At 37.5% G+C, this 25,075-nt stretch overlaps 8 protein-coding genes across 12 annotated transcripts; 3 read left to right on the top strand and 5 right to left on the bottom strand.

The window, feature by feature from the left end:
• Nucleotides 1-5: 5 nt before the first annotated feature.
• Nucleotides 6-1,974, bottom strand: LOC109170031 (glutamate dehydrogenase B-like). The gene is made up of 7 exons (XM_019318958.1): nt 1,816-1,974; nt 1,580-1,693; nt 1,183-1,479; nt 712-1,088; nt 551-626; nt 377-463; nt 6-287 (listed from the first exon to the last, which is right to left on the bottom strand). Exons 1-7 carry the CDS (start codon nt 1,921-1,923, stop codon nt 102-104), a joined length of 1,245 nt encoding a protein of 414 aa, XP_019174503.1. The 5' UTR covers nt 1,924-1,974; the 3' UTR covers nt 6-101.
• A 1,346-nt stretch (nt 1,975-3,320) lies between these two features.
• LOC109170032 (putative HVA22-like protein g) lies at nt 3,321-5,674 on the top strand. 4 transcript variants are annotated; one of them, XM_019318959.1, is made up of 7 exons: nt 3,321-3,578; nt 4,199-4,239; nt 4,325-4,423; nt 4,517-4,573; nt 4,672-4,735; nt 4,832-5,050; nt 5,153-5,674. In XM_019318959.1, exons 2-7 carry the CDS (start codon nt 4,208-4,210, stop codon nt 5,555-5,557), a joined length of 876 nt encoding a protein of 291 aa, XP_019174504.1. In that variant the 5' UTR covers nt 3,321-3,578; nt 4,199-4,207; the 3' UTR covers nt 5,558-5,674. The 4 variants fall into 4 exon arrangements, with proteins under 4 accessions (XP_019174504.1, XP_019174505.1, XP_019174507.1 ...); XM_019318960.1 differs by having other exon boundaries at nt 3,321-3,581; XM_019318962.1 differs by lacking the exon at nt 3,321-3,578 and having other exon boundaries at nt 3,827-4,239; nt 4,672-4,681; nt 4,889-5,050.
• Nucleotides 5,675-5,676: 2 nt separating this feature from the next.
• Nucleotides 5,677-6,797, bottom strand: LOC109170034 (WEB family protein At1g75720-like). Its single transcript, XM_019318963.1, has 2 exons — nt 6,474-6,797; nt 5,677-6,340 (listed from the first exon to the last, which is right to left on the bottom strand). The coding sequence occupies exons 1-2, from the start codon at nt 6,609-6,611 to the stop codon at nt 5,891-5,893; spliced, it is 588 nt and encodes a 195-aa protein (XP_019174508.1). The 5' UTR covers nt 6,612-6,797; the 3' UTR covers nt 5,677-5,890.
• A 1,096-nt stretch (nt 6,798-7,893) lies between these two features.
• On the top strand, nt 7,894-11,485 carry LOC109170029 (hexokinase-2, chloroplastic). The gene is made up of 10 exons (XM_019318956.1): nt 7,894-7,909; nt 7,999-8,291; nt 8,929-9,079; nt 9,173-9,355; nt 9,807-9,881; nt 9,986-10,141; nt 10,258-10,353; nt 10,456-10,583; nt 10,669-10,750; nt 10,845-11,485. Exons 2-10 carry the CDS (start codon nt 8,011-8,013, stop codon nt 11,181-11,183), a joined length of 1,491 nt encoding a protein of 496 aa, XP_019174501.1. The 5' UTR covers nt 7,894-7,909; nt 7,999-8,010; the 3' UTR covers nt 11,184-11,485.
• A 372-nt stretch (nt 11,486-11,857) lies between these two features.
• On the top strand, nt 11,858-14,014 carry LOC109169917 (AP-2 complex subunit sigma-like). Of its 2 annotated transcripts, XM_019318824.1 has the most exons (7): nt 11,858-11,984; nt 12,072-12,170; nt 12,246-12,296; nt 12,683-12,856; nt 12,937-12,996; nt 13,125-13,209; nt 13,811-14,014. In XM_019318824.1, exons 1-6 carry the CDS (start codon nt 11,982-11,984, stop codon nt 13,164-13,166), a joined length of 429 nt encoding a protein of 142 aa, XP_019174369.1. In that variant the 5' UTR covers nt 11,858-11,981; the 3' UTR covers nt 13,167-13,209; nt 13,811-14,014. The 2 variants fall into 2 exon arrangements, with proteins under 2 accessions (XP_019174369.1, XP_019174368.1); XM_019318823.1 differs by lacking the exon at nt 13,811-14,014 and having other exon boundaries at nt 13,125-13,474.
• Nucleotides 14,015-14,828: 814 nt separating this feature from the next.
• LOC109169768 (snakin-2-like) lies at nt 14,829-15,231 on the bottom strand. The gene is made up of 2 exons (XM_019318663.1): nt 15,099-15,231; nt 14,829-15,010 (listed from the first exon to the last, which is right to left on the bottom strand). Exons 1-2 carry the CDS (start codon nt 15,229-15,231, stop codon nt 14,829-14,831), a joined length of 315 nt encoding a protein of 104 aa, XP_019174208.1.
• A 3,440-nt stretch (nt 15,232-18,671) lies between these two features.
• Nucleotides 18,672-20,435, bottom strand: LOC109170493 (putative ER lumen protein-retaining receptor C28H8.4). Its single transcript, XM_019319629.1, has 6 exons — nt 20,111-20,435; nt 19,654-19,853; nt 19,443-19,583; nt 19,267-19,347; nt 19,025-19,149; nt 18,672-18,897 (listed from the first exon to the last, which is right to left on the bottom strand). Exons 1-6 carry the CDS (start codon nt 20,331-20,333, stop codon nt 18,849-18,851), a joined length of 819 nt encoding a protein of 272 aa, XP_019175174.1. The 5' UTR covers nt 20,334-20,435; the 3' UTR covers nt 18,672-18,848.
• Nucleotides 20,436-20,688: 253 nt separating this feature from the next.
• Nucleotides 20,689-24,214, bottom strand: LOC109170492 (probable alkaline/neutral invertase B). Its single transcript, XM_019319628.1, has 5 exons — nt 23,760-24,214; nt 22,554-23,038; nt 21,983-22,414; nt 21,331-21,889; nt 20,689-21,148 (listed from the first exon to the last, which is right to left on the bottom strand). The coding sequence occupies exons 2-5, from the start codon at nt 22,980-22,982 to the stop codon at nt 20,853-20,855; spliced, it is 1,716 nt and encodes a 571-aa protein (XP_019175173.1). The 5' UTR covers nt 22,983-23,038; nt 23,760-24,214; the 3' UTR covers nt 20,689-20,852.
• Between the last annotated feature and the right edge of the window lie 861 nt (nt 24,215-25,075).

Here is a 25,075-nt window from a genome sequence, read left to right as displayed (position 1 = left end):
CCTCCTATTATATTACAATTTACATTGCTAAGTTGAATTGCAGGAAATGAAATGAAATGAAAGTTAAGAAGTTGATAGAGGTCCTTTTTGTATTCCCCTTCTCAAGCTTCCCATCCCCTAAGAACTGTAGCCCGGGCTACACGGTTAACTCCTAAGGTAAATGCACCCATACGAAGATCACAGTTGTGGGTGTTGCACATATCCTTGACATCTTTAAAGCCTCTGGTCATATATTTATGAAGTTGTGCATTCACTTTCTCCTCATCCCACATAAACCCTTGAATGTTCTACAAGAAAGAAAGATTAACATATTCATCAATAATTTAGGATAGTAAGTAGTTGTGGGTGGTGAAGGCAACAAATTAAAGGTAATTACCTGAACCCACTCAAAATAGTTGACTGTAACTCCACCTGAGTTTGCATAGATGTCTGGTAGAATCACAACTCCTTTCTTTGCTAAAATCTGCAGATCGAATACATTAGTATACATTCATTGATATATCAATGGGTTTGAAATTGTGATTACACCTTAGCTTGATCCTACACTAACCTCATCAGCTTCAGGATCAGTTGGATGGTTAGCTGCCTCAACAATGAATTTCGCTTTGATGTCCTTTGCATTATCCCTTCAATCAAATTCAGATCAGAGAATCAGAATATATCATTTCAATTCTTAGCTAGCTTTCTTGGAAATATATATCCTATCCGTACCTGTTAATGACACCTCCCAGGGCAGCTGGAATTAGAATGTCGCAGTCTTGAACCAGAATGGAGTTTGGATCCACATCCACTGCATCATCCCCACCATGGAAACCTTTCACACCATTATTCTCCTTCACATGTTTGATTAGGGCAGGGATGTCTAGTCCTTTCTCACTCTTTATCACACCAGTGACATCACTAACAGCGACAACCTTCCCACCTTGCTGACTGATGAGCAGAGCAGCCCAAGAACCAACATTTCCAAATCCCTGTATAACAAAGCGCTGCCCAGCAATGCTCTTCCCGTACTCTTTAAGCATTGCTTCAGTTGCATAGAGAACTCCCCTTCCTGTTGCTGCATCCCTGCCTAGAGATCCACCCAGGTCCTGTTTAATTTTCAAGAAAACAAGTTAAAATTTTCTCTAATACTTCAGAATCTATCAAGATTCAACTTGTTAATTCTGTACGTGCACTACTTACAATAGGTTTTCCTGTAACTATAGCTGGTGAATAGCCATGGAATTTTGAGTACTCGTCGAGAATCCATGCCATTGTCTGTGGACCTGTTCCCATATCGGGAGCCGGGATATGTATCTGGACGCCAATCAGATCATGGATTTTCTGAGTAAAAACGCGAGTAAGTCGTTCCAGCTCAGAGACACTCAGCTCGCTTGGATTGCATCCTATCCCTCCTTTAGCTCCACCATATGGTATGTTAGCCACTGCTGTTTTCCATGTCATTAGTTGTGCTAATGCATTCACTTCATCTGGATTCACCTGCATCCATCATGATTTAATTAGGAACAGATCAGAATATATATCTATCTATCTTGATTTCATCTCAAGAACTGATCTGAAAATCTGATCAATCTACTACCTCCGGATGGTATCTGATTCCACCTTTCATGGGGCCTCTAGCATTATCATGTTGAACTCGAAACCCGACAAAGGACATCAAGGAGCCATCATCTTTAGGTACTGTACACTCAACCTGAAATTTTTGTTCAAACAAGTCAATGAAACAGAATACTATGAAAGCAGGAATTTAACCTCTTTTTTTTTTTTTTTTTTTTTTTTTTTTTTTTTTTTAAAGTGAGCATGCAGGAATTTAACCTTGACTTCGCGAAACGGCATGAGCAAACTCCTCTCGAGTTTTGAATCCAAGCCCAGGAGCCGAGCTGCCAGCCTAAAGTTTCTGTTGGTAGCAGCTAAAGCATTCATGGTTATTATTCGCAGCAGAAAACTTGAACAAAGATTAAAACAGTAACGGAGATATCAGAAAACAATGTAGTAGTCAATCCTATCTCTCTCGTAATTCTTGGAGCCGATATACAAGTAATTGTGTGTATTTATAGCGTTGGAACGTAACTTGGAATTGTAGGAGCATTCCTAATTTCCTTTTTTCTTCACGACCAAGTTTCCTAATTAGTTTAGGAAAGAATTTCCTAATTGGGAAAGTGTTGAGTTTGTCTCATATTCCAAATCCATATATGAGACAAACTCAACAATCTCCACATTGGCGAACATGTTCTTTAGGAGAAAAAGACTTGTCTCACCATGTCCACCTTCATGTATATGTCTTTTCGGAGAAAAGACTATCTCCACCTTGGCGAATATGCTCTTTAGGAGAAAAAGATAACTCAACATCCTATATGGCTTTGTTAGAGTGTATTTGTTAATTTAGTACTAATGTGTATTTATGTTATCTTCTAATTAGAGCCCATTCTTCCGTGAGAATGTGTGAATTTGTACATTGATAGTGTATGTACGGTGGTCCGTATGATAGTTGATACTGTGTGATTGTGTAAGGCTCGAGCATGGGAACTAACGACAGTGGGTCGAGAAGCTCCGGTCAAGTCAAGAGTCAAAAGGTCTTTTTCACCGTTATAAATGTGATATTTATAGAAGGTGAGAGGACATGATCTGAGTTCCCGGCATGGTGGTCGCGTGGCTGGCATGCACTCGAGGGTACCCTACCCGAGGGGTGCCCTACACGTAGCGTAAGTCTTCTGCCACTATCCTTGGTGACACATTCTCGACCGGGAGATCGGAAACACATTCTCGACCACCGACGCAGTTGGAACCGGTCGGTTAAGAAACGGTGCTACGTACCGTAAGGGAACCGATAATACTAAGACAACATAATGTTTTCAAAACGGATGCATTTCACCAATAATGTCTCAATTTTAATCACCTTATGAAATTGCCTTAATTTGAACATTAAAAAAATAAAAAAAAAAAACTTAAAACTTTGATTTACTGAAAAATTAACAATCACTACTCGAAGATTTACTCGGGATGAAGCTCACCTCAATAAAACGTAACAAAGCTTAAACTAAGAGCGATGAGGTCAAAAAGGATAGACGAATAAGTGGTAAAACATTATTATCATATAAAAATAACATAACGTTTAACTTTTACTAATATTTTTTAGGAGTGGGGTAACAAGGTAATTAATTAATAAAATAAAAAAGTACTAAAATAATAATTACTGTGGGACAGTGGGTCATGGGTTGAAGTATATTCTACATAAATATATTTACGTAGCGCCGTAGCCGGCAGTCATTTTGAACCGTTGAATACAATCTAAGGGTTATAAGAGCGTACATCCACGGTACTATTATACACCGTCTTACAGAATGGCGTTTATAGCCGCTCAATAATGAGTGCTTAAAATTTGAGAATTTCAAAACGGCACATCTCTGCCGACGTCGCAACGGTTCACCACGGAAACGGTGGCGCTGCTCATCCTTGTCGATCTATGCCGGTGACACTCTGCCTAACCTCGCTTCACCTGTACTATTGACTACCGTCATTTGCGATTTTTCAGCGCCTTTCTCTCTTCATTCAGTTCATTTTGAAGTTAGCGGCGGAAGGTAGAAACGCATTTTGTCAATTCATTTTGCAGTTCCTGTTATTCGATATTGTCGTTTTACAAGTTTTTACGAATCTAGCCATTGCTTTTTATAAGATTTGGTGAGATATCACTGTGTTTTTTTCTTGTTTTTTTTTTTTTTTTTTTTTTTTTTTTTTTTTTTTGGTTCTGAAATTAGAGATGCTACTGTTTATTGCTTAGATGATGTTCTTAATTGTTTTTACTCGGTTTTTAAAACATTGTTCTGTGATTGTGTTAATGATCTGTTTGTTAGATGATCAAGACGAATAGTTTGTATGTGTGTGTGGATTAATGTTATGACAGGAATTTGAGATGAATATGAAGCTGATGAATAGTAAGTGGAGGTTGGTGGGAGTTATAAGGAATTATTAAGAGAAAAGGAAGAAAGACATTATCACTTTATATGTATGATTGATCATTTTCATTTCAACCATCTGAATTTTTGAAACATTTTGTTTTGCTTTTTGAGTTTTTGATATCAATTGAGGATCAGGTTTCCTTTATATAAATGTTGTGATACAAGGAACAGCCTGTTTTGAAAGTGGAAATGATTAAATGCTTTAACTGGCTTTTACATCTTTATTCTTTATATTGTTTCAGGAATTCAACATGATTGGTTCTTTTCTCACCAGAGGACTTGTGTAAGTACCATTGTAAGCATAACCTAAGCTACTTTTAAAGGTTGCAGAAATTTAACATTCTTCGCTTCTGTTTATATTTATGCAGTTTGTTTTTTGGTTATGCTTATCCTGCTTATGAGTGCTTTAAAACTGTGGAACTGAATAAGCCGGATATTCCACAACTTCGCTTTTGGTGCCAGTACTGGTAATACTACTGTATTCTGTTTATTCAAACCTCTAAATATCCCTTGATGCAAGTATAAGAAGTCAGCACTAACCTCTCTCTCCAAATGTTTAGGATCATAGTTGCCACAATGGCAGTTTCTGAGAGGATTGGTGATGCCTTTATTTCTTGGTAAGAATGGTTGGCTTTCATATCAATGTACTTTATTTGGTATTTACCATTCTGATAACATTCGTTTTCAATGTTTTTGAATGTTTTGTCTTCTGAAGGATTCCAATGTACAGTGAAGCAAAGTTGGCATTCTACATATACTTGTGGTTCCCAAAGACTAAGGTTAAAATGCCCTCAATTTGTGATATAATTTGTGGTGTCCTTATTTTCCTTTGTCTTGTTCTGATGATTTCTTTGTTCCTTTTGTGTATCATATAGGGAACAACGTACGTATATGATTCTTTCTTCAGACCAGTGGTTTTGAAGCATGAGCCAGAGATTGATCGTAACTTGTTGGAGTTGAGGACTGCAGCTGGAGATATTGCACTTATGTACTGGAGAAAAGCTGCTAGCTATAGTCAGACCAGAATTTTTGACATCTTCCAGTTTATTGTTTCACAATCAACTTCATCCAAATCATCTCCCTCTGCTCCTCCGGTATGCACTTCTACTTACCTGACTAATAATATTCAGAACCAATACGGTTTTTCTTACAAATTCCATGAATGAATTTTACATGGTAAAATTGTGTTGTTTTAGCAGCCACAAATGCAAGGCTCTAGAGTTCACAAACCTACTGCCCCACCAAAACAGGGATCAACGTCAGCTGTAACAATAAAGCCGCCACAGAATGAAGAGCAGCAGTCTTCTTCTGCTTTGAATGAGCCTTCAAGTGAGCATGAAAAAGATGCAGAAGGAGAGGTGGCACCCTCGCAAGCAAGCCCAACAGCTCCACCTGCTCCCTCCTCCAGTGCTCAGAAACCAACACCAACACCAAACGATGTCCTAACTGAGACCACGAAAGCTTCAAGCTCGGGTGAACTTGTAGTGCGGCCTTCTGCAAGTCCAAGTGCAAAGCTTCCTGTAGAGAAAGTTAATGAGGGAACTTTGAGACTCACACGTGCAAGGTTGAAGAAAATTCGTACTGCTGCTTCAGGCCATTGACTATTGCGGGATCGTTTTCTTTTAAATGCTTCTTTCATTCGTTATTCCAAGTGGTCCATGGTATTCTCTGTAATTGAAGTATATAAAGCAATAAAAGTATGCAAACTACTATGGTGACATTGTCCAAAGTATATATTATTATATTTAAGCATTTATCCAGGAAATTAAACAGACATCTCGCTCGTATATATGTGCCGTCACTCTAATTAAGCCACTGTTTGATAAAATTGACATTTGATCAAAACCAAACCACATTATTAAGTATGAAAACTGTATATATATAAGCTCTGATCTCATGCATGCATGCCGTACTTGTATAGTATATAAAACTCTCTAAGTAGTCTTCTTCCTGAAGAAAATCCCTAAAAGTGGGATCAACGGCTTCTTCTTCTTCTTCTTGAGGGAAGGGTGCCGCTCCAGCACGACGTCATCGCTCGACGGCGGCGCCATGACATGGCAAGAATAAGCCGGCGGGTTCGCGAAAGTCACGTATCTCTTCTTCTGGAACTCCACGTTTTCATGTTTCACTTCGGTGTCCTCGATGAACTTAAGGTCTTCAATCTCGGAATATTCCTCGCCCTGTTTTCCGGAATGTTCTTTCAGTTGCTGGAGCGCCGACATGGTTCGCCGGAGCTCTTCCTGTAAAGATGAGAGGCACGTCGCCATTACCAGGCTTTCCTCTTGTGCCTTTTGCAGGCTTTGTTTTGTCTCCTCTAGCTCCGCCGTCACGCTGCTCAGCTTTGATGGAACGCCGTCGTTTTCACTCGACGACCCGTCTTGCATCTGTTCCATCAGAAACAATAACGTAACCCTACTAAAGAGTTCTTAACGATTAATTCCATCAATTACTCGTCATCAGAACTCAAAAGTGAAAGCAATCATGAAAGAGAGATACGAGGAAATGCATGAACGGTACCTCTTGATGCTTGTTGGAATAGACTTCACCGGCGAGAACTGTCTCGCCGAACAGCAACACCGCCTCCTTCACCGACCGGAACGGGGCGCTTGTATCGATCTCCGCCTTCCTCATCATCCTCAATCCACCGCCTTCCATATACCTGGTAAGTCGTCGATCGTCTACCGCAACTATCTATACAGAAATGATTTGAATTAGTATTTGTCGATCGCCGTAACTTATACTGTGATAGAGCGGACGGTAGTGGGAATGGGTTTTCTGGGGAAGCTAACAGAAAGAGAGAAAGGAGGGGACTATTCGTTTCTTCGCGTCCACTTCACTAGTATTCTGTTACCTATGCATGTTATGTACATTCTTTTTTCTTTTTTTTAATACAAATTTTGTTGTTCCAATTTTTTTTTTTTTTTATATAAATTTTATGAAGGTGAGTCGTTAAGTGAAATTATTAAGGAGTTTAAAAAATTCACCATAAAGTATAACTCTTATTTGTATTGACACTTAATTAAAAGAGCTCATTATATTGGGTGTAAGCATATAATTTGCGCATTGTAACAACTATCACATTTTAATTTATGTGCTTACTCACCATCTATCACTTAGTATCAATTAAGCGAGTATAACTCTTATATTACGCTCACTCAAGTATTGTGGGCCTTATTGTTACTGTCAAGTCTCAACAATTGAGCTTTTTTTCTCCACTTTTTTTTTTGGGGTGTCAACATCCGCCTTAGTGTCTACGTCCCTCTCAGGGTATCAGCCAGGAATCACCTCATCAAGTTTTTTGCTTGAAAAAATCAATCAGAAATTTCTTGTTGGGTTGTTTTAACTGAATTGTCTGTGCGTCATTTTATAGGCATTACTATTTTTAGTTTGGGAATTGGTAGGTCCCACTTCAGTTAGGCTGATCATGGTGACATTTTACCGGCGGGCCAACCAATTTGGATTATTTCCGGTGATGGTAAATTTGGATTAAGGAGTGTTGTAATCCGCGCAGTTCATAAGAATCTCAGACCTCACTGAATACAAACAAAACATATTTTATATAATGGGTTCTAATACATGCACTCCCAAATTTTACTCTATCAAATTTACTTCCTGTAGTGGACTCTGATATACATATAATATTTTCCTTATATAATAGAAACGGATAACGCCAAACAAAAACAAAACGGAGATGCTGCGATAGCGTCGATTTCTCCGTCCCAAATTTTACACTCCCCGTTTCATGAAAAAAAGAAAAACACAAATTTTTATGTAAATTACCGGCAGTTGGGTAGGTAGGTAGCTAGTTGGCTACATTGTTCCACCATGGATATCATTTATTTTTCCTTTTTTTTTGGTTATTAATTTTTCTTGATTTTTTAAAAAAGAAAGAAAGAAAAACCATGAAATCTAACTGTTCAAGCTTTCTGTCACGGAATAAAGTTATATAGAAAGTTGGTGGGCAAGATTTAGCGTTATTATTAACTGTTTTTAATAGTCTTCTTTTTTGTGTGAGTCACAAAGTTTATTGATCTTATTACAGACCAACGCGAAAATGTCGGCCTGCGCCGCCGCCAGCATCGTCGGATCTTTTCATGTCCGGCGGCAGCTACCCAAGATGAGATCACGGCCGCGGGTGGTGATGACCGTCCGATCTGGTGTAAGCGTTGGAGTAGCTCCGATCTTGACTAAGCTGGAAAAGGACTGTGCCACTCCTCTCCCGGTCTTGCGCCACGTGGCAGATGCCATGGCTGCTGATGTGCGGGCTGGGCTCGCCGTCGATGGCGGCAGCGATCTGAAAATGATTCTCAGCTATGTTGATACTCTACCAACTGGGTAAATGCTTCTAATCACTGCTTTTACAGTGTGTTTGTTTGGGGTTTTCACTTAGTAATAATGTACTTGTTTAAGACAATCATTTCATATGTTTTTATGATGTTCAAGGTGAAAAAGATGTCCTTTTTAATCCTTCTATTACTTAGGTGACTAGGTTTATAACAGATATATTTGCTAATGATGTCTACATCCAATTAATCATGGGATTTTTCATATTCCATAAGACGAAATTCCCTCGCCCTCGGTCCCACACACCCTTGCCTACATTATACTATAGAGATAGTGGCAGCCATTAGGTGGGAGGATCAGTGCCTAGTGATCACAAGGAGCCCACCACATTGGGTGTAACTTCCACACTGCGGCTGCTAGGACTCGATCCTATGTCCTTGCTCATAATCTACTACCCAAGACTACCCCTACGGGCTAATTATGTGTATCCCTTAATGTGGGAGATGATTAGGATGCCCTTGATTTACTCATGTGAATTGATCACATGTCATCTTGTGTATATATGTACATGAATGATGATGATGGTGATGAAGAATTCCAGCAAACTATCTCTTCAATAAGTCCTTATATTGGCTGCATTTGACTTCTTGAAATTCATTGATAGGATTTGAGTTTTGTATTTTCTAAGGAATGAGAAGGGGTTGTTTTATGCGTTGGACCTCGGTGGTACTAATTTCCGCGTGCTAAGAGTACAATTGGGAGGGAAGGAAGAGCGTGTAGTTGCCACTGAATTTGAGCAAGTGTCTATACCACAAGAATTGATGTTTGGCACATCCGAGGTTTGTTGTTCAATGTTTTGTTTGTTTTATCTAGTTTTCCTCTCTTGTTTACTTAACACGTGTATTGCTTGATTGAATGTGTGTTTATTCCAGGAACTTTTTGATTTCATTGCTTCTGCACTGGCAAAGTTTGCGCAAAAGGAGGGTGAAAATTTTCATTTGCCGCCTGGAAGGACAAGAGAAATAGGATTCACTTTCTCTTTCCCAGTGAAGCAGACTTCTATAAAATCTGGCATTCTAATCAAATGGACAAAGGGTTTTGCTGTCTCTGGAACTGTTAGTATCTCTTGATTCTCTCTACTCTTGTTGACACCCTTATTCAAATCACCTTGGTTTTCCTATCCAGGTTAATAAATGTATTTGTCTAATGGTGAAGTTCAGATAACTATGGTAAAGTGATTTAACCATAGGATTAGTTATCCTAGTAAAACACCACATTTGTTGGTCAGTGTTTTTGAGATTTTACCAGCAAAACTTTCTGCCATTGCTAAATAAGGACAAACAATTGCCCGTAAAGTATACTAAGGAGAAGAATATTCTTTGGGTTTGTCTGGTTTGATTGAAGCAAGTAATTGAACCATCTACTTGGCTTTCTTGATTATTAGGAAATGCAACTATAGTTGTATATTGAATGGTTTATAATTTCAGTCACTCTGAGTGATGTCAGCAAAACGATAATTTGTTATCCACGAGGTTGTTGTCTGACATTGGGCATGACATGGAACAGGCGGGGAAAGATGTGGTTGCTTGTTTGAACGAAGCCATGGAGAGGCTAGGATTAGATATGCAAGTCTCTGCCCTGGTATGTTCTGTAGAAGCTTCATACACCTCAAAAGAGGGCTAAATTCATACTCCCTCTATCCTAAAAAGGTTGTTCCTTTATGTCCTAAAACGTTGTTGAATTAGGTCAATGACACTGTGGGAACACTGGCTGGAGCTCGATATTGGGATGATGATGTCATGGTTGCCGTCATTCTTGGAACGGGAACCAATGCTTGCTATGTGGAGCGCACGGATGCTATTCCAAAACTGCCGGATCAGGCTTCAACATCTGGACTAATGGTTGATAGAGTCTTGAAGTGGTTAAAATTAACAATACTCCTTGGAGTAGATTGCGTTTAACCGATTCAATCTCAGACTTCTGTTTTTTAAAAACGTAAAATGGTTTTTCTTTTCAGATTGTAAATACTGAGTGGGGAGCATTCTCAAATGGCCTTCCCTTGACAGAATTTGACAGAGAAATGGATGCTGACAGCATAAATCCTGGTGAGCAGGCAAGTTTTACTATTTCGAACAAAAATAACCACGTCGTATATGCCTATAGTTATCCGGTTGAGACTTGAGAGACTTCCAATTTTGCATTTTGTATGGAACAGATATTTGAGAAGACAATCTCGGGGATGTACCTTGGAGAAATTGTGCGACGAGTCCTCCTCAAAATGACAAAAAGTGGCTTGTTTGGAAACTCGATTCCAGAAAAATTACTCACACCATTTGTTCTCAGGTAATATTGCTGTCCATTTGACTATTTTGGAATTATGTCGGGATTCCATTTATCATCCTCACTGACATTAATCTATATCAAACAGAACACCAGACATATCTGCAATGCAACAAGACACTTCCCGAGATCTTGAAGGTGTTGGATCAATCCTCTACGAAATAGCTGGGGTATAGTATACATAACTCAAGCCAACTTGCATTATTCTTTCATATTCCATTTTCACTTCAATCAAAGCTTTAGAGCCTTTTGACTTGAAATCAGGTAAACTCTGATCCAAGTACGAGGAAGATAGTAGTAGACGTCTGTGATTCAATTGCAAAACGCGGTGGGCGCCTGGCAGGAGCAGGAATTGTCGGGATTCTTCAGAAGATGGAAGAGGATTCAAAGGGGCGTATCTTCGGGAAGAGAACAGTAGTAGCGATGGATGGAGGGTTGTATGAGCATTATCCCCAGTACAGAAGCTACCTCCAAGAAGCTGTCACCGAGCTGCTGGGCAAAGAAATCTCGAAAAATATAGTGATTGAACATTCCAAAGATGGATCTGGGATAGGTGCTGCTCTCTTGGCTGCTGCAAACTCAAAGTATGAACACCATTTATAGATTCCATTCATCTTTCCTCATTTTTTTTTTTTGCCCAAAATGCTGGCTTCTCTGTCAAGAACTGTGGGTGTATTTGTGTGTTTGTGGAAAGTTTAGTTTTTTATTGTTTAGATTAAGGTACAAGATTTATGTAGCATAGATTTACCAAGGTTAGGCAGACATTTTTGGGCACTCTGCCATTTTTTATTCTGATTATTGCAACATTGGAGTGGAGCAAACAATGTATCGAGTATCGACAATACTCATATTGTATGCATTATCGAGTTCCATTGTTCCTAATTCAGTATTCTTGTTTCTTCTTTCTATTTTATCACCAAAATGAATGAAAAAAAAAAAAAAAAAAAAATCCTTCTTTCCTTGAACTATCTTCTTCTATGAAATGACATTGTAGGAAGAGTTCTAGTACATCTTATTCCTTCACATTTACTCCTGGCCTGATAAACTATTTTTTCGTGTGGGTCCATCTAAATGTGTTTACATCAAAATTTTAAGTGTAAGTAAAAGTTAAGAATAGAGAATAATTATAAAGTTACAAATTTTACTCCTAATAGAAAGTCAATAGTAATCACAAAGTAACAAATTCGAACGGATAGCCACAAAGTAACAAGTTTGTAGTAATATGGTTTCTTTCTATCATTAAAAAAATGTAATTTATTTTTTTTTTAAATAGAGAGAAATACTACAAAATAAAATACTGTTCCCGGACGGCGGGTGGAAAACAGAAAAGCTTCTCATTTTCTCTGAACGCCGGACTGAATCAACCCATTCTCGTCTCTTGGGTCCACTGGTTCTATCAAAATGGTAAATTCAAGCATTGCCATTTGGGTTGTCTCGATTCATTTTTCTGGCAAATTGGTTGATGGTTTTGTTTGGGCTTGAAATGGGCAGATTCGATTCATTCTGCTTCAAAACCGGCAAGGAAAGACTCGTTTGGCCAAGTATTACACCCCCCTCGAGGAATCCGAGAAGCACAAAGTCGAATATGAGGTGTTCTTGCTATGATTTCCCCATACATTTGTGTCATTAACTCTGAGTTTTAACATTTGGTTCTGGGTTCTGCAGGTTCATCGGTTGGTCGTGAATAGAGACCCCAAATTCACCAACTTTGTGGAGGTGAGACTGTTAAAACTTTTTTTTTTTTTTTTTTTTCACAGATCATTCTATTGCTTCATGTAAAACTTCATGCAATGATAATCTCTGTGCTGTGTGTTCTATTCCCTTCAAAGTTTAATACTTTATGCTAAATTCAAGCTTTAGCTCACATGCGGCATGCCCATATGAGGATAAGAGGCCATTGATTCCTTAATCTGTACTGCCAAAGATGCAATGATTGAATACTGACTCTGATGTTGATTGTGGTGAAGAGTAGAATGAGAAGGGATAAAACATACTGTTAATCCCCGAGGGCGTCGTTTTGAAGACACTTTTACATATTATGAGAGTGAATTCTTTGGTCTTGCGGGATTGTAATGGCTTGTAGTTGATGTTTTCCTTGTCAGTTCCGAACCCACAAGATAATCTACCGGCGGTATGCTGGGCTATTTTTCTCGCTCTGTGTTGATATGACGGACAACGAGTTGGCTTATTTGGAGTGCATCCACTTGTTTGTGGAGATACTGGATCATTTTTTTAGTAATGTCTGCGAGTTAGATTTGGTTTTTAACTTTAACAAGGTATGTTTGTCAGTCTTTCTCATCGTGAATCTCTCTCTTGTGTGTAATTTATACTTGTGATTGATTGTTTTCCTATGAAGGTATATCTAATCGTAGATGAATTCATTCTCGCTGGGGAGCTCCAAGAAACAAGTAAGAAGGTGAGAGTAATCGCGAGAAGAAGGATTGATTCATTTCTCGCGCCTTATCCTTGTTCTAGTGAAGTGTACTTTGTATAGTTTTTGCTGAAAAATGGATGTTTGATGCGTATTTTCTTCTGAAACTGCAGGCTATCATAGAGAGGTTGAATGAATTGGAGAAGTTGGAGTAAAGATTGATGATCCATGATGGCCAACCTTCATCCATATTCCAAAGTATGCACCTTTTCATTTGCTCCCCTTTGATCTTTCTGAACATTTAGGATTGATTATGCCACCTACTTGTGTTTGAGACTTTGAATCTCTAGAATTTCTTTCGAGTTTAGGCCTAAAGTCATAGGATTGAAGAAGACATTATTGTGATTGCTGTCATTTCTTCTCCCTATTCATGATTGAGTTAGTTTGCTTCTGCCCTTTAGGTAGAGAGTGCTTTCATGTGAGAATGCATCTTTTTGTTTCGGTCCAATATCATATCTTGTCTCTTGTCAATCATTATCTTAAAATACATACTTATTGATGTTATTAGTATGATACGAAACATGATTTGGTTCATAATCTCCCAACCCCTACCTATCCTATGTTTAATCCCATTATTTGTGGGGTATTAGGATTAGGTGATGGGGCCATACAATTTCACATCTACTTTGTTAGCCAATCGACATTGAATTATAGGAGGATTATTAGTTTCAAACTTTTCCTCATCCTTCAAACCAGTTGATACAAAGAGTACTGATCTATACCTAACTTTTGAGATATGTTACATGATTTGGCCTTGTTTCATCTCATTATCTTATAATGGGATTTGATTAATTGACAGATTGTTAACAAATACTCCGTATAAAATATAATAGCTCGCAAAACACATGCACAAGAGAGGTGCGACAAGCTCAACCAAGAGGGAGTTGGCACGAATCAAACTTGTAATCCTTTGATACGAAAATTATGTTCCTATCTATTTAGTCTCTCATTTTTGGGCAAATTATAGGCATACTAAGGTATCCTAAATCTGAGCATGCATACATTTGATGTCCTTTAAATACAATATATATAAAATTGATGTCCTTTAAATTCGCAGAGTAACAGGCTAAGTATCGTTTTGATAGGTCTAAACATAATACGAGTAATTTTGTTCCATGTAAAGTGGGTGAAAGCAATTGCATTTTGCAAGCTGTAAAGCACCATAACTGTGGGGGCTACAAGGTAAAAGTAATTAAAAAAAAAAAAAAAAAAAAAAAAAAAAAAAAAAACCTGCACCCCTCGCCTCAAACCAAGCTCTAACCAATGGGTAAAGACCAATTATTTTAGATATGCAGCATGTTTAAAAGAGTATAATTTTGGAATTGAATCTAAATTAGTTAAAAGAGATATTAAATGTCAGACTTGTGGTGGAACAACATAACAATAGTGTCAAAAAATGATACTAAAATCATGATTCACATATTTAACCACCCTATTTGAAGTTTTTTTTTTTTTCAACGATGTAATTAAAATATTAATAAAAAAAAAAACTGAACAGTAGATGATAAACACACACTTTTATTTATTAAATTAATTTAATATTAATATCTTAAATGCATGGTTTTTTCACATTGAAAAATACACGTGCCTATATACATACCAACGAACACACTTTTATTTAATAATTAATTAATACAAATACATTATATATATATATATATAATAGTGTTTATTTTGTGGTCCAGATGAGATGAGATGATATTAACTTATAATTAATATCGATCGAGCTGATGGAGGTTGGTAAACACGAGCACAAATGAATTGAAACATGCAACCACACGTAAATTGAAATTGAAGTTGAAGGTGAAGTGGATGAATTATGGGCACTTGTGTCTGCCGCCGTGAGTGGTCATATTAGCGTAGCAGGGGCACACATCCTCGTTGCCGGAAGTTCCCGGCGGAACGCAGCCGCATCTGGCGCAGCAAGTCCCGCAGGCCCGCTTGCACAGCCGCGGCCGAGACGACAGCTTGCACCTTGCGTCACACGACGCCCCGCAATCTGCAGCACAGTATTATTGTTTTTTAAGCAAAATATATAAATACAAAGAATTAATTAAGAGATTTAGATATGAATGATTATGGATTACCTATCGTCTGGAGAAAAGAGCGGCCGCCGGCAGCTCCATGCACGGCCGTCGTGGTCTGATAAGCTTGAGCCACGTGTGCTGTGAGAAACAGAAGGAGAATTGAAGCAACGAAGGCCTTAGAGACGGCAGCCATGGACGACCAACGATGTTTTATATATGTCAAGGAAACTAGCTTAGATGAGGGATGAAGAGTACAAGGTGTATGTATGTGTATTTATAGATGCCAGAGGGCGGCCAATGATATAACATTAGAAAAAGAGTTAAGTTGGTAAGTATACATATTATTGATACAATTATAAGGTGTCAATTACTACGTAATGTAATGATACTTTTGTTACGTACTATCTTACATGGGTGGTCATATGTTCAAACTCCGGTGATGGATCCATTGATTTTTTTGATAAAAAAAGTTCGAGTAAGTATAGAACAAATACTGCCTTGTAAAGAATTATGAATGTTTCGATCAAAAAATACAACTATAAGTCAAAGAATTTAGATTAGTTTTAGGGTGAACATAGTAAGGATACGGATGCCAGACGATTAAGGAACATATAGAGAAAGCTATGAAATTGTGGTGGGAATTATTACGTAGAGTGTGGGTAGGGAAATGCATAATGAATGTTGCCATATATGCAGTGATCATCCAAGATGTTAGCCCAACTTGGTAACCTTTTTTGGAAGCATCTCGAGTTTCATGCACGCATTTTATTTTCTTTTCACACACTTATATGTCCAAACACGCCCGCTAAGAGTTTGCTTGTACCAAATATTAGGACAATTTTAATCAAGTTAATTAGTTCGATACTTAACTTAATAATTATAAGATTTCAAGTTTAATTTTTCGTTGAAATTGTATATTGATTTTCTTGATTTAAGTGAGTCAACTATGGACAATTTAAATTTATTTATATTCACCTTCTTGTAATCCTTTGTCGACTAGAGCAATTCAGTACACACTTTGGTGTTGCGGGTTTTTTTTGTAAATCAAAGCTACTATCAATTAATTCTTATGTTAATGATTCTTAATTGACTTGTGTTGCTTTCGGGCCAGCTAAGGTAGCTATAGATATATGTTCTTGGTCCACTTCAAGTCTTTATCATTAATCCTGCCACTCATTCACAAAATTATACCTTTTTGGTTGTAAAGCAAATTACAAAAGTCGCTCCCAATATGAATAATATATACTTTGAACATATTTGAGTATGTAGTTCTTTCCGAATTCCGACCAAAGTTTTGTTTTAGGTGAGATAATATAAGATTCAAAAAAGTTGTAGGGCTAGGGAGTTAAATGGTTTACGACTACTCCTAAATAATCAGGATTCAGGAGGCGGGTCTAGTATTTGGCTGAAAAACTTTTTTTTTTTTTCTTTTTACTGGTGAGGCCGGGTATTTGTGAGGTAGGTGATATGTTACTGTAGACTGGTCAACTTTGAAAACCTGTCTGTCTTGTCTGATGGATGGTTCTTTGAATACATATATGTTTTGTAGTATTGGTAAGGAAAATTCAATTGAAGCATATGCTCTATTTTTGAATCTACGACTTTTGACATGACTTTGATATCAAATTGAAGCATATGTTTCATCTCAACTAAAAATTTAAGTTAATAATTTGATTGTACATTTATATTTATATATATTATTACATGCTCAACAAATTTTACTCTTACTCTCAAATTCAATTTCAACTTTTATTTATTTTCACAGAATTTTGATGTTGACATTTTGACCCACAAGATAAAGATAATTAATCATTAATTGTTATATCAGATAGGAAAATTAAGGAAGTAGAAATATGAAGTATATGTAGTCGAACTTTACAGATAACAACATGACTGACAATTGGCGCCCAATCTTTTAATCTAATGATTTTTTATACTATAGTAATAACCATAACCCGTAAAATTGAATAAATATAATCCATGTTTTTCTGAAGGTCCTATGTAAATCACAAAAATAATAATAATAATAATAATAATCACAACATATACTGATATACAATTACGATATTTTTGATATGAGAATGATGGATCACTCCCTAAAAAGAAGTAAACATAGATATATTGACAAGTGCTGCTTCGATGATTATTAGGCGGCCTATACGCGTAATAGGATTCCATCTTCCACTATCATCATTCATAAAAAGTGGATGCCAATAATAAGCTCCTGCATTTCTTTTCTTTTATTTTTTTTAAAAATAATTTTCAGTAATTATAACTCAATTTGATATTTTGATTATTGATCAAATTAAAAATATTCATAAGCAAAACTAAAAATATTACATAACAAGCATCTAGAAATAATAATAAGATCTTCTATTGACAAGTAGGTGAAATATAATCATCATATTTAAAGGTCACAAATTTAATTTTCGTCAACATTTTCTTAGTCGAGCCAGTCACATAAAATCTTTCTAGTATGATTCATCTTTCATATTTAATTTGTGGACTATTATATAAAATTCAGGTGCACATACTAAAAAAATATCGTATTGGATAAATGTCGGATGGATTAGGGGCGGAGTACGTGGCAGACTGGCAGCATTATATTACCTGTAAGCTAAGCATTCACTAAACTAAACAGCTGTAATGGAATATGACTTTATTTGGAGTTTAAGAAAGAAGACGAGCTCAGAGGTGGATGGATATATATCTTTGACGACTTATATTATATTCCACAAATATTATTATTCCCCAGTCGATCCCACCCCGCCTAGTGAATCTACTTCAACGTAATTATACTTATACCCGTGTGGTTTAAATTTCTTTTAACTAATCAGCGGTCTTGCCTTCGAGTCCGAAAAATATAATTAATCTTAAGAGTATAATATATTCGCGTGCATATCTTGTACGTTATCATTAGCAGTAGATGGATAATAATGGATAGTGAGGCTTCCGCGTGCAGACAGTGTTTTTCGTGCAATTGTGCGATAACGTATATTAAGTAGGTATAAATGTATCATAAAATGTCTGAAAATGCACCATTATATGTGTAATATTTTTTTATGTGTTGTGTATTTTGTAATGCATTTTCAAATATTGTGTGGTGTATTTATGCATACCTAATGATGCAAGTCATATCTTCGTTTGAACCAGTATTATAATGGGATATATATTAGTTAGCATAATTTCATTTTAACTTGTAATTGAGGTAGGGAACAACTCAGATTGAATTGATGCATTTGTCTTCGTCTTTTATTTGATAACTTGTTATGGACGTCGCAATTGTCCTATCGGCTAGCTAGCCGCTGGCAAACAACTTGATTCCATTAAGGCATTAATAACGTTTGGACGGGTTATAAGCCGTTAGCCATCAAATCTTCAAGTCACACTCGTACCAAAGAGGGGGGAAAAAAAATGCAAAACACGTATCATATATACTTTGATTCATTAAAAAAAAAAAAAAACTATTACTTGAAGATGTGTTCAAGATGAAACTTACCACGTGACCTTAATCGATAAAGAAATATAAAGAGATAAATCATTTTGTCTATTATAACTTACAACTTAAATCAAGAAAGCCAATATGCAGCTCCCACTGGGAGTTGAATTGAAGCTAGTGTAGGGTGTTGGTTATTATACTTAACCATATATGCATTTACATCAAACATGCATCCCAGGAATATAATGCAATCACAATACAGATACATACACAAGCATCAAACATCCTTGTATCCTACCTAGACTATCTGATCTGTTACTTGTGCAATAGAAAAAAATACCTAGTATGTATAGTTGACCATAGTTTTAAGGTTACACTACTCCTGATGGAAGGTGCAGCACGAGGTTGCCACCAAGAACACTGCAACCAAAAGATACAAATTAAATTAAAATCAAATAACATAACTCTCTTGAGTCATGATGAAAGACAGGATTTTCGATATGATAATGAGGCTATTAATATAGTGAGAGATTAGGAGTACATATACCTTTGAACGTAGTAGTAGCAGAAATCTGCGAGGATAAACGTTTGGACAGCTTCTGATAGAAGGACCATAGATGGCCACAGTCCATAACCCAAAGCGGTAAGCAAGCGCCCCCGAGTGTCAATCATCTGCAAATTAAAGAATTCAAAACCAGAAAGGTATTAATATTATGGCCTTCCTGATATAGCAATATAATTAAGAAGAAGCCAAGTAGTTTAGTGTACAAGTTTTTTGCAAAACCAAACCTGGAGAATCCAACGTGCACAGGTTAGGAACCTTGAAATTCCCAGAGCGAAAACGTAATGAGCGGTGAATGGCTCAATGATCTAACACGAGAACACGAAAGCATATTGGAAGAAACTTAGCTTAAAGTAAGGAGAATTAGCATATACATATATATATATGTTGTTAGTTTTAATACCTTTATGTTCTGCATGACATGCAACTGAGGAAGCACTGAAACAGCTTCTGAATAAATGCAAAATGCCCAACAGATGCGATTGAATACGTGATGGCGTGTTGATGGATGAATTAGTAGAGATAATACAGCACAGGGAATCACCTATGCCAAATAAAAAGAGGTGAGCTAGATCGATTATGAAAGACACAATGTTAATAATTTACAGGCTCACCACATAATACAGGGGAAAGTTATCTTTGTCACCCATGTAACTGGATTTTAACTGAAACCGGATCATGTAAATGACCCAGATAGTAGTTGCCAATGTAGCTAAGTCAAGCAGTGTGTGCACATCAAATTCCATCACAACACTGCAGTAAAGTCTAACAGCCAAAAATATAGCTGTTAGTTCTTGTGATTTCAATGAAATTCCTGAAAACATTTTCAAATACAACCATCAGCATCATATCGTGGCCAATAAAAACATGTTTGCAGGACAATCTACAGGAATAGGAGGAAAAAACATGTTTTTAAGCTTAACTGTACACAATAAAAAATATAAATATAAATTTAAGGTTTCAGAGACAATCTGTATCAGAAACAGAGAGACATTCAGTATGTACAAGGAATTGGTGGCCGGGGAGCCCATATATTATATTATATATTATATATAAAGAATGTGAATGTACCAGCGCAAGTCCTCTCTTTGGTGAGCTTATAAATGAGGACAGAAATTCCTAGGGCGTGGACAGCCTCGGCTGCCACAAAGAGGTTGTCGCGATTTTCAACGAGGTGGCGGATGACAACAATGGCGGACAAGGAGGCTATCGCCGCAAGAAAGCCCTTCACCTTCGCCGGTTGCGCCTTCACCCATATTCTCACGCCGTTGATCGCCCTCTTCGCTGCCTTCATTGTCTTCTTCTTCTTCTTCCGCTACTCTGTGCAAACAGATATCCTCAAATTTTTCTGAACGTAACGTTGACGACACGGACATTGTATTTGACGAAAACAATGCAGGATATTTGGTCGGTTTTTTTTACTTTTGTGCTAAATTCGAGGTGGAAATACTTTTGGATAATAGAATCGTTAACTTGTCCACAAAAGACAAAAATTTTCAACTTCAAAACCCAAACTTTCACTGGATAGGATAAACGAAACCGTTAACGTGGACAGTATAGAGTAATTTAAGGACAATGACTAAGATGAGATCCTTTAGAATGGTACGCTACCGGTGATTTGACATACATACATATATACGTAAAATAGTCATAATTGTCACGAAAATTTAGATTATGAACTCTTGTCTCAATGAGCAACATACACCATTGTTCGATAGCCGTGGTTGTTTTAAAAAAAGACAATAAAATGTACATTAAGGATGTGTAGTGTGTCTGTAGATAAAGTATAGGTATATGTGTGACAAAGTAAACATCAAAACATCCATGAAGAAGATCTTTTCATCTGAGGCAGCATCTGCTTGTCTTCCTCAAGAGCAATCATACCTATGTGAGATGGATCTTCAAGCATCATCCTTGCCACCAAGTAACCTGCAATCGACCACGTCTGGCACTTCCGGGCCTGTTTCCCGATGTAGCGCCCATGTTTCCCGTCGTAATATTCAGGCCAGTTGTCCTTCAAAAGGCGAGCTTCGGCCAGCTCAATGGCCTTTCTCGCGATTTGGGGTCGTCCCGTCTTGATGCAGGCTGCTGTGAGAAGCCATAGCAGGACTGCAGGCGACAGTTAAGCTGTTACAATATCTGTTCATAACTACTTTCTAAGCCTACTGAAGCACAAAGAGTCAATACTGCATCCACTGAAGCTCGAACCCACAACCTCCCATATAGGAGAGCAACTTGGTGCCACTAGACCACAAGAATTAAAAGACATCTAGTAAAAAAAGAAAATTTACCTGGCCAAGATCCACCATTGTGGTAACTCCAGCTGGTGTTCTTTGGATCACATCCCGTGACAATTCTCCACTCGTGACCTTCCATGGCTGGATAACAGATCTTTAGAGGCATTTCCCCGACTAGCTCTTCCCATCGGGATTCAATGAGATCCATTATGGCCGAGGCTTGCTCGGGTGTAGCCAAACACGACAAGATTGCGATGCAGTTGCCCAAGCAAAACCAACGGAAGTCCATTCTAGCTGGACTTACGTTCCCAATGAAGTATCCCCCTCGAGTTGGCATGAAATCAAACACCCAATCTGGAAGAGAGTCTGGCATCACGTTAAACTTGTTTACTGCTGTGTGCGAGTACTCCTCCGTCTTAAAACGATATATATCATTCAGCTGCTTAATGTCCAGCCAAAAGTAATTTCTCATGTGATAGCTTAAAGCATGAAGTCTCTTAACTATTTGATCAGTACAATCCCTACTTTCTTCGTCGTGCTTAAGCAAATGCAGGGCACATCTTAATGCCATAAAGAAAAGGGCTTGTATTTCAATAGGGTATCCATAAACTCCCTGAAAATAGAAATAACATTTAGGACCTAAATGCGATCGAGCCTAATTAACTCATTGAGAAGAAATCAAAATTAGAGAGTTTGATAAGCTAACCATCCTGCGATCAATCATAGAGCAGCCATCAGCACACAGAAGGGTCGGGAAGGTATCGAATCCCTCAGAAAGACATAAGGTCAGGATAAGTCTTATACCCCTTTGGCATTCGGGCATTTCGGCCAAGGAAGTGTCCCCTGTAGACTTTGTATACGCACGAAGTAATATAATCCACCAGAAGCCCGAATCGACGGGAGCAACTCTACCAATAGCACTCTCACCAAAATCCGCAATTATAGTCTCAAAGTTCCTAACGGGGTCATGGAGTACTTTAAAACTAGCCGGCAGAACTCCTTCCCCCAACTTGAACTTATCTACCTTCTTCTCCCAAGATTGGAGGCGAAGCGTTTTCAAAAGAAAATTTTTTACGATTTCAGGTTCACCGTTCATCAAGAAAGCTAGGGCACTAGGGATAAAATCCCTCAGAAATACCTGCCAAAAATGACAAGTAAACAATTGTACCATCAATAATCGTGTTAATAACAATAAAGGACAGTATTAGAAGCTTCTAGACAAAATGATATCTTAGCAAAATTATGCCGAGCAAGAAGCTAGACTGTATAATGTTCACCTGATCATAGTTTAGCTCTTCTGTAGAATGATCGAGAGCTGCTATAGTCCCGACTGGTTGGCCTCGAAAGGAAACAATAGAGCGCCGCAAGGCTTCCCACGCCTCAGCTATTAAGGGATGCGGCTCGAAAGTATAAATTGATCTAGGAGTACTAATGGAAGACCTTCTTCCTGGAGAGTACATACCATCATAATGGTCAAAAACACGAGACGAGTTCTCGGGATTTCTGTATATTTGCCGCGGTGGAGAGTGACTTATGGACAGTTCACTGAAGGATCTTTCGTCAAATGATCTCTTCCTTTCTATGTTCAAAGGCCTCGGCTTTTCCAGTAATCTAGCCAAATCAGAATCTCCAATTTCAAATAACGAGCCAGATTCATGATGTTTCGCAGTTCCATTTTGAGGTGAATCCGAAGGGGCAGGTGACATTGTGGGATACTTTCTGAAACCTCTAACCAAAAAGAATTGATGATGAACCTTAAAATCTGCATTCGGAAAAAACCAACAACAAAAATCTCATGATTATAAGCATACCAACCTCGCGGCTAAAAGCTCAAAAATCAAAGCAGATCAGAAGTATTTTGCATTTTTTGCTGATTAATTATGTCATTCCATGTTTCTCAACGCATAAATCTCTCAGCAAAGCAATAATGAATAATCACATAGCAGGTAAAAGCATAAAGTTTGATGAAAGGCAACAAAACATCAAGATTCCATCAAGAACTTGAGTCAGAAAACATCCTTGAAATCTCAGAAACAAATCCATAACTGCAGAATTCAAGTGATGGGTTTGACCATCCATTACCAGCTGATTCAACACTCGATGAAAACAAAAACTAATATCTCACAGGTAAGGGTTGCAATCACCGACTTTTAATACATTCAAAGTTCAAACAGCCATAAATTTCACAGTATTCACAAAAGGCAACCATAGTTAAATCTGTGAACTAAAGCATCATTAATCATACTTTGGAATCAAGCATCAAGAACAACTCCCATACTTTGGTGAGATCAATCATGGCTCTTCTAAGCTCATCCCATTACATTTTAGAGAGAAGTCGATCAGATGATTAAACTAATCAAAATCACCAGACAGATCAAAACAATAGTAAAACAATCAATTTGAATCATATAGCATGACAGTAACAGTGATGATCTTCAAATACAAATAGAAATAAATAAATAAATAATCAGGGAAATATATACCTCGTAATTAACGAAGATGAGCCTTCGAACGCAACAAAAATATAAAGTTGAAGTCTTGAAGATGTGAAAGCAGTAGAGGTTTGACCCAACAGGACGGCTTATATAGAAGGAGATGGCATGAGGTTGGTGGGCTGTCCGGAAACCGGGGAATTCCAGTCAAAAAGGTTACACAGACCGGATGTGTCCGTACAGTTTTGAGCTTGGGAGTTGGGATATGGAAGGTGACCGGCACGTAGGAAAGTCTCGGAAGATCCGATGATATTTGGGAAAATCTCCGACTGAGCTTATTATTTAATGCGAAAATTGATCGATCAACAAGGATATTGACTTCACTCTGATCAAGGGAAGGAAAGAGATGATGACTCATCCAACGGTCAAGAATAGAAATCCGACAGTTTTCGAGACTTCGGGGGGTACGATGACTACGATCAAGGAGGAAGGAGGATAATGTAAAGGGTGTGTTTCTGACACTGTTTTGAAAATAATCTTTCCAAGATCCTCGTTAACTTGCAAAGATTGCAAATTTAATCCAAGTAAGTTTGTTTATTGGATGATTTTTTCCATTTTCATATGATTTTTTTTATTAGCAAGCAAGGGTAATTTAGATCCACTTCTATTTTATACTCTCATTTTTTTTTTTTTACTTCCTTATATGTGATATGTTTTGATTGCTTAATATAAGAGGTTGATTTTTATCCATTACTTTTTCTTCTCCAATAAAAATTAAACACATAGTGAAAGTACAAAAACTAAGAGTATAATTTTTAATAATTAATTAATATAGAAAAATATTATTTTAAATTTATTTTTTAATAATTTTAAATAAAATAAATTCAAATTAAAAAATCACACATCCTTGTTTTCGTCTCTGGGCAGAGATAAAGAAACGAAGGCGTAGAGTTAAAAAAAAAAAAAAAAAAAATTGATGTGGTAAATACACTGGGATCTACGTGTAGTTTGTAGGCTAGTGAATTTGGGTAACTTATACAGTGAGTCGAATGTTACCCAACTAAGATATACCATTAGTGAGAAAATCCAAAAGTGCCCCCACAGCCATTTAATGCACTATTTATAGGGTTTAAGAGAGAGCACATGCAGGTCGTCCGACATGCTCGCCAAAGTGTTTCACATGCATGGTACGGTTAGCGACACTTCTAATAGGAATATGTGGATGATTGGTTCTAGAGGTATTTGTCCTCTCTTGAGTAGGGGCATTCCTTTAAAGATATTTAGTCAAAGCGCTGAGGTCAGGACCGAGCTCAAGATATGCTACAAAGCAATTAACCACCTTAAAGATGGATGGAATCCGTCCTTGA

The sequence above is a fragment of the Ipomoea nil genome, unplaced genomic scaffold (assembly GCF_001879475.1).
Source record: "Ipomoea nil cultivar Tokyo-kokei standard unplaced genomic scaffold, Asagao_1.1 scaffold3321, whole genome shotgun sequence".
Lineage (NCBI taxonomy): Eukaryota > Viridiplantae > Streptophyta > Magnoliopsida > Solanales > Convolvulaceae > Ipomoea > Ipomoea nil.
Note: the sequence above shows the minus strand (reverse complement) of the source record. Positions and strands in the feature narration are given on the sequence as shown.

Coding starts and splice junctions, on each gene's coding strand:
- LOC109170031 (XM_019318958.1), bottom strand. CDS start 1,923: ATGAATGCTTTAGCTGCTACCAACAGAAACTTTAGGCTGGCAGCTCGG. Junction 1,089..1,182: donor TAGTTACAGGAAAACCTATT/GTAAGTAGTGCA, acceptor AAAATTAAACAG/GACCTGGGTGGATCTCTAGG. Junction 464..550: donor CTGATCCTGAAGCTGATGAG/GTTAGTGTAGGA, acceptor TTCGATCTGCAG/ATTTTAGCAAAGAAAGGAGT.
- LOC109170032 (XM_019318959.1), top strand. CDS start 4,208: ATGATTGGTTCTTTTCTCACCAGAGGACTTGT. Junction 4,240..4,324: donor TTTCTCACCAGAGGACTTGT/GTAAGTACCATT, acceptor ATATTTATGCAG/TTTGTTTTTTGGTTATGCTT. Junction 4,736..4,831: donor TGTGGTTCCCAAAGACTAAG/GTTAAAATGCCC, acceptor TGTATCATATAG/GGAACAACGTACGTATATGA.
- LOC109170034 (XM_019318963.1), bottom strand. CDS start 6,611: ATGGAAGGCGGTGGATTGAGGATGATGAGGAAGGCGGAGATCGATACA. Junction 6,341..6,473: donor ATTCCAACAAGCATCAAGAG/GTACCGTTCATG, acceptor CTGATGGAACAG/ATGCAAGACGGGTCGTCGAG.
- LOC109170029 (XM_019318956.1), top strand. CDS start 8,011: ATGTCGGCCTGCGCCGCCGCCAGCATCGTCGGATCTTTTCATGTCCGG. Junction 9,882..9,985: donor ATATGCAAGTCTCTGCCCTG/GTATGTTCTGTA, acceptor TTGTTGAATTAG/GTCAATGACACTGTGGGAAC. Junction 10,142..10,257: donor CTTCAACATCTGGACTAATG/GTTGATAGAGTC, acceptor TTTTCTTTTCAG/ATTGTAAATACTGAGTGGGG.
- LOC109169917 (XM_019318824.1), top strand. Junction 12,297..12,682: donor AATTCACCAACTTTGTGGAG/GTGAGACTGTTA, acceptor TTTCCTTGTCAG/TTCCGAACCCACAAGATAAT. Junction 12,997..13,124: donor TCCAAGAAACAAGTAAGAAG/GTGAGAGTAATC, acceptor CTGAAACTGCAG/GCTATCATAGAGAGGTTGAA.
- LOC109169768 (XM_019318663.1), bottom strand. CDS start 15,231: ATGGCTGCCGTCTCTAAGGCCTTCGTTGCTTCAATTCTCCTTCTGTTT. Junction 15,011..15,098: donor CTCTTTTCTCCAGACGATAG/GTAATCCATAAT, acceptor ACTGTGCTGCAG/ATTGCGGGGCGTCGTGTGAC.
- LOC109170493 (XM_019319629.1), bottom strand. CDS start 20,333: ATGAAGGCAGCGAAGAGGGCGATCAACGGCGTGAGAATATGGGTGAAG. Junction 19,584..19,653: donor ACTTTCCCCTGTATTATGTG/GTGAGCCTGTAA, acceptor TATTTGGCATAG/GTGATTCCCTGTGCTGTATT. Junction 19,348..19,442: donor ATGTCATGCAGAACATAAAG/GTATTAAAACTA, acceptor TTCTCGTGTTAG/ATCATTGAGCCATTCACCGC.
- LOC109170492 (XM_019319628.1), bottom strand. CDS start 22,982: ATGTCACCTGCCCCTTCGGATTCACCTCAAAATGGAACTGCGAAACAT. Junction 22,415..22,553: donor AAGAGCTAAACTATGATCAG/GTGAACATTATA, acceptor CATTTTTGGCAG/GTATTTCTGAGGGATTTTAT. Junction 21,149..21,330: donor CAATGGTGGATCTTGGCCAG/GTAAATTTTCTT, acceptor TGTCGCCTGCAG/TCCTGCTATGGCTTCTCACA.